Source organism: Oryx dammah, unplaced genomic scaffold, assembly GCF_014754425.2.
Source record: "Oryx dammah isolate SB20612 unplaced genomic scaffold, SCBI_Odam_1.1 HiC_scaffold_2, whole genome shotgun sequence".
Taxonomy (NCBI): domain Eukaryota; kingdom Metazoa; phylum Chordata; class Mammalia; order Artiodactyla; family Bovidae; genus Oryx; species Oryx dammah.
Window position 1 is genome coordinate 87,092,149 of NW_024070186.1, and position 13,088 is coordinate 87,105,236.

Consider the following 13,088-nt stretch of genomic DNA (forward strand, 5'->3'; position numbering starts at 1 on the left):
TTTATAATTTCATGTATAAAATGTATGATTTTATCAAATTATCACAGTATCTGTAATAACTATCATTATAATAGCCTACAACATCAGGCACTGTGCCGAACACTTTACAGTCTTTCATTTAAACCTCATCATGACCCCAGTGCTTCTATCAGATGCAGATTTACCATTAAGCTAATGAAGCCTGGGTTTCAGGGTCCCTTGGTTGCATGACCTCCTTCTAAAGTTCCATTTCATATTCATAACTTTGTATTTTTAAAGTTTTAGGCCCCATGGAACCTGTATCCTTCCATGGGTTCTATTATTAATCCATCTTACATATGAGGAAACAATGACACAGAGAGGTGATTTCCCAAGGTCACCCGACAAAAAATGGTGAACCCCATTGCTTCCCACATGCTTTGGCAAGGATGCTGGAAAAGAGGACACACGTTTGTCTGGAGCTGTACTCTACCCGGAAGTCAACAAATCCTGCTGGAATCCCAGTGTTTGAATGACCCATTATTCAACACAGTCTGTCTCAGCAGCATCTCTAAGGCATTGCGAGGGTAGAGCACTGATTAGTTCTGCCTCTAAGAATAGAGTAAAGAGGGGATGAAAGATTCCTACCTTAACAGCTAAACAAACCAATCAGCCAGGTATGGGGAAGGAGTGGGATTTTGACAGTCAGGTGGAAGGTGAGGAGGGGCAGCCAGAGTGCTTAGGAACCCAGGGGAGTTCTGAGAGTGGAAGGAAGCCCATCTTCCCTGAATGGACATTCAAAAAAAGTTTTTTTTTTTTTTATTGTGGTATAGTTGATTTACAATGTTGTGTGAGTTACAGGTATACAGCAAAGTGCATCAGTTATACATATACATATATACATATATCCACTCTTCTTGTTTTTTTTAGATTCTTTCCCCATTGAGTAGAGTTCCCTGTGCTATGCAGCAGGTTCTTATTAGTCATCTATTTTATAGATAATAATGTGTATATGTCAGTCCTAATCTCCCGGTTTATCCCAGGCCCCCACCCCCAGGTGGACATTTATTTAGCACCTACTAGGTGCCAGGCACCTGCTAGATGCCTTATAGATGTTCTTTCTAGCTTTACAACAGTCCTGCAGGGTACATAATCTTATCCCCATTTGCAATTGGGGAGACTGAGGCTCAGAGCCACACCGCCTCCAAACAATAAAAGGCGGTGGATAAGGTTAAGTCACTTTAGTGCATGGATATTCTACTTTAATGAAAAAGAAAAATAATAAATTTATGAACTTTAAAAAAGAAACAAAAAAGGCAACAGAGAAACAATGTCTAAATGGAAAGGGAAAATTGAAGGTTTCTAAAGTAAGAGTAAGTAGTTCTTTAATGACCAACCAACAGAAACCAGGAAAGTCTAGAAAATGATTAGGTATTTTTCTTAAAAAAAAAAAATTTATTTATTTATTTTGGGCCGTGCTGGGTCTTTGTTGCTGTGTGCGGGCTTTCTCTGGTTGTGACAAGTGGGGGCTGTCCTTCGTTGTGGTGCACAGGCTTCTCTTCTTGTAGAGCACGGACTCGAGGACATGTGGGCCCAACAGCTGCAGCTCGAGGGCTCTGCTAGAATGTGGCCTCAGTAGTTGTGGTACACAGGCTTCGATACCCTGTGGCATGTGGGATCTTCCTGGACTGGGTATCGAACCCAAGTCCCATGCACTGGCAGGCAGATTCTTAAGCACTGGACCACAAGGGAAAAGTGAAGTTGCTCAGTCACATCTGACTCTTTGCGACCCCAGGAACTGTAGCCTACCAGGCTCCTCTGTCCATGGGATTTTCCAGGCAAGAGTACTGGAGTGGGGTGCCATTGCCTTCTCCAGGGGATCTTCCCAACCCAGGGATTGAACCCTGGTCTCCCGCATTGCATGCAAATGCTTTATCCAGAAGCCCCAGGCTTTTTTTTTTTTTCATTGTTTCCTTGTTGTTCAGTCACTGTGTCGTGTCTGACTGTGACACCATGGACTGCAGCACGCCAGCCTTCCTTGTCCTTTACCATCTCCCGAAGTTTGCTTAAACTCATGTCCATTGAGTCAGTGACACCATCCAACCTTCTCATTCTCTGTTGCTCCCTTCTCCTCCTGCCTTCAATCTTTCCTAGCATCAGGGTCTTTTCCAGTGTGTCAGCTCTTCACATCAGGTGGCCAAAGTATTGGAGCTTCAACATCAGGCCCCTTCGGGGTTGATTTCCTTTAGGACTGATTGGTTCGATTTTCTTGCTGTCCAAGGGACTCTCAAGAGGCTTCTCCAGCACTACAATTTGAAAGCATCAGTTCTTCGGGCTCAGTGTTCTTTATGGTCCAACTTTCATATCCATACATGACTACTAGAAAAACCATAACTTTGACTATACCGACCCCAGGATCAAACCTGCACCTCCTGTGTCCCTGCATTGCAGGTAAATTATTTACCCATTGGGCCATTGGTGAAGCCTTTTTTTTTTTCCCTTAAGAATGCTCATTTTCAGGATCTAAAAAAGAAAATAGGGTGGGAGTGGGATTAAAATAGTAGGCAAGAGGTGAAGACTTTAATCTCTGTGCACTATGGTTGATGAAGGGGGCAGCAAGAAAAGGCAGAGGACCACTATCTTGCAGATGCTGGAAAGTGGTTGACATTTATCTGGGTTATTTTTATCAATAGCTGATTTTAGAGATGTTTAAGGGATCAGTTCCTCTCCTGACCATCCACGTCTATTGTCACAGATATTTGAGCCAGGGTGCCAAGCCAAACCCCCCAGTTTACCTGGTGCCACACGACCAGACTATGAGGTTAATGGCAGTGCCCAGAAAGGTCTGGATGATGCTGGAGGTTTAACCTCCTCAACTCAAGCTGGTAAAGTGATGGCCAACACCATCACCCTCACATGTGAAAGCTGAGTCGGTGAAGAGATGTAAAAGGCCTTAGGACTAGGATGGAAAACCAAGTCAGAGCCTTTACTGGTATGCAGAAACCTGTTACCTAAGTCACGTGGTCACAAGATGCAGCCCATATCATCATCCTGATATAGGGCAAGGACGTGGTTTAGGGTAAAGCAATTAACTGCTTCCTGGAACTGGCAGCTCAAGACCAACGAGGAGGGGAAATGCCCTGGACCAGGACAGACTAGTGATTCAGAACTGGTGACGGAAATTGCTGTAGGAAAACCAATGTGTGGTGCTGATTATAACTGATTATAAGTAGTGCTGATTATAGCTAAGTTCAGCACTCTTGTGGGGGCGGTAGCCCCAAATTAATCATGCCGTTACTCTGTTTTAAAAAGAAAAATCCAAAAAGAGCATGGGTGTTAGGAAGAAATGGAGAGATTCTATGATGTGGAGGAAATAGCGTGACTTGAATTAAGGAAACTTCAAAATGAGTTCTGCTGGCTTTGCAAGCAGCTAGCTTGAAAACATGAGAAAATTGCTTCCCCTCTTGGGGCCTCAGTTTCCTCATCTGTGAAATAAAAGGGCCAGAGTCGATGATCTCTAAGATACCTTCCAGCTTGAAGAATTGTTGATTCTAAATAGCCACTTTAAAGATTTTTAGGAAGCCTGCCAAAAAGAGGATAAAGATCAAATAGGAATTACAAAATGGACACTTTGTGTTTTCCAATGATTAAAGTGTTTCATTTTTTTTTTTAAAGTGTTGAATGTCAAATAAGTTTTAGGAAATAGTATGTGCTACATTTCTCTTCTTAGAAATGGACAATGAAAATTAGAATGTTGTATGGTAACTCCAGCAGTAAGAATCTCTCTAATCTTGTTTAATCAAGGTTTTCCCCACTGTTATGTTTTCTAACTGTGGAACCTTTTTTTGGTGGGGGGGGCATTATTTGTAAATATCGCTGAGAAATACCTATTCTACTATTCCTCCCCTAAATCTAGCTCTAACATTGATAATATTTTTAAATTGTAGCAGAAGCAGAAAGAAAGGTAACTAGGGAATCTCTATAATACCTGATAAGCATGGGTGAGAAATATGAAATCAAAATAACTTTTCTAGATCTAACTGGTAAGCAAGACATTTATGGTCCACCAGAACTAGAGATCCAGAAAAGGCAGTGGAACCCCACTCCAGTACTCTTGCCTAGAAAATGCCATGGATGGAGGAGCCTGGTGGGCTACAGTCCATGGGGTCGCACAGAGTCGGACACGACTGAGCGACTTCCCTTTCACTTTTCACTTTCATGCACTGAAGGAAATGGCAACCCACTCCAGTGTTCTTGCCTGGAGAATCCCAGGGACGCGGGAGCCTGGTGGGCTGCCGACTATGGGGTCGCACAGAGTCGGACACGACTGAAGCGACTTAGCAGCAGCAGCAGCAGCAGAACTAGAGATCATCTGCTCAAGAATTGTGTAGTCATGCAAGGGCAAAATCCTGGGAGTGACAGTGTGCAAACCAACCTAACAGGTGTGCCCGGAACACCCACAGGAGTTACCCTGAGGCTTCCTATCTGGAGTGCAAGTTACTGCCATTTCCTTGTCTCGGGAGTTTTGGGTTCATGGTACTGACTGCCTGTTTTCTGGCTTGCCTGTTTTGTCTCAAAAGCCCACTTCCTGGCTGTCTGGGTCTGTCCCATTCCTGAGGGTGGCCTGTGTCAGAGTCAGCTGTTTCTGCTCCCACTGAGCAGGATTCCCACGTGCCCCATACCAGGCCAGCTAGTGGGACCTCTAATTAAAGGCAGGGTCATCACTGTCACGGGATTGTGGAGAGAGAAGAAAGGGGCATTTGTTTGTTGTGAATACAGAACCTTTTTGGAAGCAGGAAGCCATTACGATTAATCAATCACTTTCCTAGACAGAAGTGCCTATGGCAGTGGAGTTCTTGTGGCTCCTTATTTCTAGACTTGTGTAAATGGTCTGAAGGAAGGCGTACAGAATGACATGACAAACTAGAGGAGGTACAAAAATGGCAAAGAATACATAGCAGTGTGTAACCTTGCAAAGCTGAATGAATAGGCCTAGAACTGCCAGGGGCTTGGGGGGCAGAATGAAGTCATTGCCGAAGGTAGGAAGCCAGGCAGGTAAGACGTAAACCTGGCGACGGGTGAGAACCTTGGCAGAGGCTCAGCGGGTGGGAGGTTCAGAAAGAGGAGGTGTTAATGGACGAAGTTAGTGGGGCCTGAGTGTCAGGTAGACCTGGAGATCTGGCCGGGGCTGGCCTTGGCCGTCAGACTGTTCTAGCAACAAAGGACATGGTCCCACGAGCTGTGGTCAGAGTAAGGCAGGTCCTCGGCCTTGTTCTCTTGATCTAAATAAAACCTGTATGTGATTTAAAAAATAAAGAATAGTGCAGAGGTGCTTGTAACATAAAGCAGTAGTCTCTCAGCCTGCCCTCCCTCCTCCACCAACCTGACCACCCAAAGAACCCCTCTATAGGGGCAACTATTTTTAGTCATTTTTTGTACTTCAGGGCTAACTGCACTACCAAGCAATGTGCCTATACCTGAGCTTCCCTGGTGGCTCGGTGGTAAAGAACCCGCCCGCGGTGGGTCTGCAGCTGACGGGGGTTGGATCCCTGAGCTGGGGAGATCGCCGGGAGGAGGGCATGGCAACCCGCTCCCATATTCTTGCCTGAAGAATCCCATCGACAGAGGAGCCTGCTGGGTTATGGCCCAGAGGGTCACAAAGAGTTGGACACAGGTGAAGTGACTTAGCCTGCATGTACATGCTTATATCTATAACTTGATAGTCAAAGTCACATGTAATTTATTGACTCCATGGTAAGAAATGTAGAGGGTTAGCTTCCTTACATGATCCTTTTATCCACTTCCCAATTTTTAATAGTCATATTTTAATTTTTAGTTCTTTTTTGATTATCTTTATAACTTTAAATAATATGCTTAAGTCTGTTATCCATCCTAGGCTATATCTCTTCACTGCTTATTGTTGGTGTGGAAAATTAATATTCTGTGTTATGTTTTAAGATTAGTGTATTAGGGTCATCTTTATTTCATGTGTAAAGTATTTTGACAAGGAATGTGTTAGTTATCTTAAAGGAATCCCCGATTTTAAGGGATTCTGAATAATCCTTTTATATTTATGTTTTAGAACAATATCAGGGAAGCTATGACAAGTTGATGACTAGCAGGTAAAGAGGAAAATCTCATGAAAACTGTAGTTTACAACTTGCAGTGAACAAACAGTTTCACACACACACACACACAACCTCTCTCTCTATTAAAAAAGTTTTTTTTTCTCTTTTTTTTTTTGACTTTAGTTTATAAGTCAACAGGTTTTGGAACTTCAGAGACAAGCTGTTCAATATTTTTGGAAATTTCTTTGCTCCTCTTAGCAAACATTTAGAAACTCCCCTTTATGATGACAAAATACAGAACAAATTCTAGCATTAACTTTAAATTTATTGCAGCTGGTATATAAATATTTGCTGGCCATTTCCTTATTGACCTAACAGATTTAATGGGTAACTCACGTTTCAGGTTTTCTTATTAAACTAATGGAAGCTTGTAACATTCGGCCAGTCCTGAGTAAAGATCCTGGGACTTTTGTTTCCCACACTGCTACAACAAAAATATGAGCGCCTTTCCTCTTTCTAGTTTTCTTTTCTCTTTTCATTTCGTATTAGCTGTTAGCTATAGCTTTATGTTACTTTGTCAAGTAGATAATATTTGTATTCTACTTTGCAGCTAAAGTTAAGTCCTCTGGGCTATGTCTGTGATTGTATAGTTGTGGTTCACTGAAGAGCCAAGTGGTGAGCTAGAATTCCACTTCCTTGGCTGCATCTGACGTGGCCCTTGTGTTATTTAGGGGAGAATGTTCCTGATATAATGGCCAAATGGATTAACTTTAAGACTTTTTTTTTTACTAGTTGTTTAAAGTCATGTCCTATTTTAGTTTCCTTCATATTTACATGTTGGCTTTCTTGTTTACTTCTCCTCGAGTTTCAATAAGCGTTTTCTCTTGTTGCCAAAATATGCAGTCAGCAAATCTTTAAAATAATTCATAGTGTCCTTTGTGTTGAATCCAGTTCCTATCCAGAGGCATCCCTATTGGGGTCTCCATTCTTCTGCTTCAGTCCCTGCTGGCTTCTCTGCTGCACAACTGCACAACTGTTATCTGGGACTTTATTAACTCCTGACTTATCACCACTGCTTTCTGGAATCTTCTCTTTTTCTCTTTCATAGTTTATATCCTCATTTTACTGGAGTTCTTGCTTTAGTATCTTCCTCAGAAATGATGTGTGGCATATATGTGGAATTTAGAAAGATGGTAATGATAACCCTCTATGCGAGACAGCAAAAGAGACACAGAACAGACTTTTAGACTCTGTGGGAGAGGGAGAGGGTGGGATGATTTGGGAGAATGGCATTGAAACATGTATACTATCAGGTAAGAAACAAATCGCCAGTCTATGTTCGATACAGGATACAGGATGCTTGGGGCTGGTGCACGGGGATGATCCAGAGAGATGATATGGAGTGGGAGGTGGGAGGGGGGTTCAGGATTGGGAACTCATGTACACCCATGGCTGATTCATGTCAATGTATGGCAAAACCAATACAGTATTGTAAAGCAAAATAAAGTAAAAATAGAAATTAAAAAAAAAAGAAATGATGTGTGGGAGGTAAATTTTCTGAGCCCTTCTTTGGTTAACTTTACTTTCACTTAATTGGTAATCTGGCTAAAACTCTTGTTTCAAGATAGCTTTTCCACAGAATTTAAAAATCAGTTCTCCGTTGTTTTCTAGCATTCACTGTTGCTGTTCAGAAGTCTGATGCCAGTCTAATTTTTGTTCCTTTGTAACTGTTCAGTTTTTATCTTTGAAAATATTTAAGATTTCTTCAAAAATTGCACAATGATGCATTTAGGTGTGGGCCTTTTTGTTGTTTACTTTATGGGATATTTCAACCTGAAGAGTTGTGTCTTGTTCAGGTTGAAGACATTTATTTCTGTTGTTTACTTGCTTATTTTATTTTCTCTCTTCTCTCTTCTGGACCTCCTGTTAGTTGGATATTATAACTCCAAGATTTCTTCTCTGTTTCTCCTATTCTTTGCTCAAAATTTCTACCCCTTTATCTTTCTGTTCTAAATTCTGGGATATTTACTTAACTTTATCTTCTAGCTATTCCATTGCATTTTTAGTTTAAGTGATCATGTTTTTAATTTTAGTGATCATGCTTTTAATTTTAGTGATCATGTTTTTAATTTCCAAAAGTCTTTTTCTTGTTCTTAGATTATTTTTTGTTTTTTCATAGCATCTTGCTTTATAGTTAGAATATTCTTCTTGGATGTTTATGGAGCTACTAATTAGTATTTTCTTCAAAATTTTCTTCTGTGGCCTGATTTTTATGTTTCTTCCAGGCCAGGTTGTTCTGTTTTTATCGTGCATGTGTTTATGTATTTGTTGCTGATTTTTGTTATACACTTGACAACCTTTGGTTGCTGGCGTGGATCTCCTGCTGTAGTGTGTGGGGTCTGTCTCCCGGATGGGGCTCTTCCTTCATGGAAGAGTTGACAGCAGTGCGTTTGTGGGCATGTCTGGCTCTTGAGAGCTTCATCTGGGGTGTGAACATCTGTACTAGTGGTCCTGGTTTTCCTTGGGCAGTTTATTTAGATCCTCTAGATAAGCATTCCAAGGTGTTCTTTTCCTTTAGTACTCTGTATCATTTTATCCATTTTCTATGTTCCAGACGTTTGTGGAAACTTTTCCTCTACTTATTGCTCCCCCTCCCAATCCTCTTTTTCTTAAGGCATGCATCCATTTTCCCCTTTTACTATCCTTTTAATAGGGTCTTGGGAGGGAGAGGACTGAGAATAAAGAAAATGTGCCCAACACGCCATTTTAAACAAACAAAAAACATTTAAGGATTACTTCTCCCTTATTTCACAATGATCACTATAGAAAATTGAGAAAGTAGAGATAAACGACAAAATAAAAAATGATCTGTTTTTCCATCACCCAGAAATAACATTATCATTTTGAACATGTTCTAGTTCCTTTTTCATTTTTCTACACATCTATTTATCTTTTTTTTTTTTTCACAATAAGATCATACTGTATGTTCTGCTTTCAGATATGCCTCTGAAATGGAAACAATTGCTCTTTTCATGTCACAACAATATCCTTGATGTTATTGGAGGGCCGGTATATACTGAAAGATGTATCATCATTTATACGTAGCTCAGATAGTAAAGAATTTGCCTGCAATGCTAGAGACCTGGGTTTGAACTCTGGGTCGGGAAGATCCCCTGGGGAAGGAAATGGCAACCCACTCCAGTGTTCTTGCCTGGAGAATTCCATGGACAGAGGAGCCCTGTGGGCCACAGTCCATGGGGTTGCAAAGAGTCGGACACGACTAAATGACTAACACACCCACACTACTTTTAGACATTAGATTGTTTATAATTTTCACCACTCTATATATACAAGCTTTAATAAACATTTTTGGATAAATCTTTACTTATGTCCTTGACTCTTTACTTAGGATACAACCGTAGTAGTGGAACTGCTCTGTCAAAATGTATGTAGTTCTCTGCCTTGGTTCAGCATTCACAGGGTAGTCTTTGAAATAGTTCCTCTTTAACTTTCTGGGCCCAAACTTTCACTTTACTCCACTGCACTTGAGTTCCCTCAAGCATTATAGCAGAGGCGTTAAGAGAGCAATTTTCCAAATCACACAGGCCAGGGCTGAATCTTAGCTTTGCTACTTACTAAATGTGTGACCTTAAGCTATTTTAATTTACCTCTTTTAGCACTAGTTTCCTTGTCTATAAAACGGGGGAAACCTACTTTTCTGATGTGGTTGTTGTGAGGATTAAATGAGATTAAAAAAAAAAAAAGTATGAAAAGCACTTACTACAGGCCCTGTCAGGTTCAAAGGGCTCGTAAATCCATATTGATGGGGTTGGACCCATTCCTCTCCCCAAACCCATGCAAAGCGTCCTTCGAGACCACATTCACGATGCACCCACCCCCGTGGGCTTGCAGAACGCGTGTGGGCTGGATCCACATGTTCAGCACACACTGTCTTGTTGGTTTCCTGCCTGTGTGTGTTTGGACCACAATGATGACCTTCCCATCATGACTACGTGCTTCTCATGAGTGTTCATGAGGAATAGAGTCCACGGTGAAGAGGAGCTCACCACTCAGTGTTGGTAGCATCAAGATGGTTCGTTGGAATCTGTTTAGAGCCCTTTGGCAGCTCAGGAGCTTTGAACACGGCTGCTGACTCTGAATATTGGATGAAACGTGTCCCTGGGGTCCCTGAACCCCAGTGTAGTCTAGGGATAGCAGAGGGAAAGAACTCTGCTGAGCAGGCAGGGGTGGGTTCTTTGCTAAGGCTGAGTCTCTCCTGGGTGTTGTCCGGCTGGAAGGCAGAGCTCAGAGCTCAGCATGTGGCCTTGGGACCTTTGTGTGGCCTGCCCGCCGCCTCCCTGGCCCTCATTACTTTGCACTGGGCCATAAGATGCTTTTGTCGCTAGTCGAGCTCTCCTCCTGAGCATCAGCCAACCCACAAAAGTCCCTTTCACGCCTCGAGGATGCCTCCGCAGTTGCCAGGGGAGACCGAGAAGTGCACTTTGCAGAGCCGCAGATGGGAGGGCATGCTCGAGGATCCCTTCCAGGGAGGCCCCGAGGAGGGGAAGGGGATATGTGGAGGATGCTGCTCACCCTTCTCTCCTGCCTGGGTGTCTTTCAGGAGTCATGGCCGGCTTCAACATGGGGGGCGACCTCAGGGAGCCTGCTGCCAGCATCCCCCTGGGCTCCCTAGTAGCCGTTGGCATCTCGTAAGTTCCCCTTGTGGCAATCAGCTGGAGAGAGGGAGAGAAAACCCCAGGCAAAAGAGGGGATTGCTCCTTTTGTTCTAAGAGTGCCCTGTATGTGACCAATCTATTCTATATTCCAATCCTCCTTTTAACACTCAGCCAGCTGGAAAATTCATGTCTGGTGGGTTTAGATGCTCGGCCTTTCATCCCCCCTGCCTGGGAATGCAGTAAGGAAGGGGGTCGTTAAGAAGGTGGACTCCTTTTTTTCCTTTTCCCTCAGCCTCCTGCCCCTCCCCTTCCCCACCCCCATTTTGAACTTGGACATTTTGTAACCAATGAGTTTCCAGGACCGAGAATATAAAAAGGAAGAGTTCTGCAGACAAAATAAGATTTGCATACTACTCCCCCCCGCTGATTGTCTGGGGGACTTCAGACAATTAACCTTCTGAGCCTCCATTTTCATCTCTGTAAAATGGGGTTAATGAGAACACATGTGTCCTATAGATTGTGGAGGAGATGCTGTGTGTAATGGCGCACAGTAGGAACTCAGAAGCTGATTCTCCTCTTCTCCCAGCTTGCCTCCCCAGTGCTGCCCCAAGGCTGCCAGGCTTCCCTGTGTTAGTTCACACTGTGCCACCCATGTGAGCAGGCTGGGTGCCTTGGGTCTGATTCTGACCTAGAATCTTCTGTTTTCTCTCTGCACTATGGGAAGAAGCTCCACTGCCTTCAGTGGGTAGGTGTGAAAGGTAATGAAATCCCAGACATGACAAGGATTAAAGTACCTGCATTATTTTAACCGTGATGTTTAAAAAAGATATGAGTACACCTCTTCATCATTGCTGAGTTTGCTTTAGCTTGTTGTAATGGCACTGTGGCTCCTAGCCAGGCATATAGCACTTGTCTATTCTGTGCTAAATAAGGTGATTTCTCTGGGAGGAAAATGAGGCTGACAAAGATAAGGGAGGGTGTCCAGAAGGAAAGGAAAGGAAATAGCCCTGCCTCATTTTTGGTCACAGCTGGGAGGTCCCAGGAGGAGCCTTTGGCTCATCCTCCTACTGTCCAGACGGGAATGAGGCCACTGGGTTCATGTGAGTTCATCGAGGTCACAGGGCTTCTGAGGGCAGAGCCAGGTCACTGCTGGCCTTTCACACTCGGCTTGGCTCTGTATCACCTGGGGGCCAGGGAACAGCGGGACTCCGAGGCCTGACAGCTCATCGGCTTGTCCTGCTGCAGGAGGATGGGGTGCAGACCTGCCAGTCAGCCATGGCCTGCATCCTGGCCAGCTGGGCTGCTCCCCACCCCAGAAAACCTGTGTGTTTTCCTCCATAAGAGGCAAATGATACATTTCTATATGTTTATGTGAAATGATATGTTTATATATATTTATATGAAATATGCTAGAGGAGACAAGAGTACTGGCAGTGCCCCCAGACAATCTGGGGAACCTTCGTGATGGCCATTCTCTGTCCTTGGGGACAGTTCCAGGGGGGAGCCCTCAGGCTGAGGAGGGTGGAGTGGGATGGGGTTGAGTGATGTCAGGTGGCAGCCCTGTTCTGCTCTTGGGTTTCTTGCAGGTGGTTTCTGTACATCGTCTTTGTCTTCCTGCTTGGCGCCATCTGCACCCGAGAGGCCCTTCGCTATGACTTCCTGATAGCGGAAAAGGTGGGTGAGTCCTGCAGCCTGGTGGGCTCAGGCTGCAGGTCGTTGATCAGCTCTGAGCAGCAATGGCTGCCTCCCCTTTGTATCCTAGCTGGGGAATCTGTGTAGTCGCAGGCCCAGGACTACAGTACAGCGGCCCAAACCACGGGAAAGGTACAGGTCCTTCATATGTATTCCTAGACCTGGGTAACCACATCAGAGAAGACACATGCATGCAGGTGCTAAATAATGGGGACACTGGCAACCCTGAATGTCAAAAATCAGAGCAGAAACAGAGAATTTGGTCACCTGAGATCCCCAGCTCCAACAATCCTTCATTATTGCCAATAGCCTCCCTTCCACTGTGAGCAGAAAGCTACTCACAAGAAACCGATAAGAAGGAGGAGGCTGATGAACAGAAAAGAGGGCAGGAAGCCCAGTGCCAAGGTGAGGGGTGGTGGGAGGCAGGGTCGGAGGCCCCTCGTCCTCTCGGGCTCCCCAGGGGATGGCCTGATGGATTTGGATACTGCATCTTTGTTTTCCTGAGCACTACACTGGCCTGAAGATGTTTAACCAAGTTCTCATGTTCCACAGCCTCTGAACAGGCTGGAGGTCATGTGACAGTCAAGGACACTCACTTGGCATCTCTAGAACCCAGGAGATTAAGACTTCCAGACATTTCGCTGGAAATCCCCCAAAACTCCTATCTTCCCTTAAGTTCCCTGGGGGAAAGTGG

At 44.0% G+C, this 13,088-nt stretch overlaps 1 protein-coding gene across 1 annotated transcript in view; it reads left to right on the plus strand.

The window, feature by feature from the left end:
- SLC12A8 (solute carrier family 12 member 8) overlaps positions 1-13,088 on the plus strand; it is a 126,964-nt gene that overhangs the window by 72,931 nt on the left and 40,945 nt on the right. The window contains exons 7-8 of the mRNA XM_040265537.1: positions 10,648-10,735; positions 12,289-12,376. Of these exons, the coding sequence (XP_040121471.1) occupies positions 10,648-10,735; positions 12,289-12,376 (176 nt within the window). The remainder of the gene's footprint in view (positions 1-10,647; positions 10,736-12,288; positions 12,377-13,088) is intronic.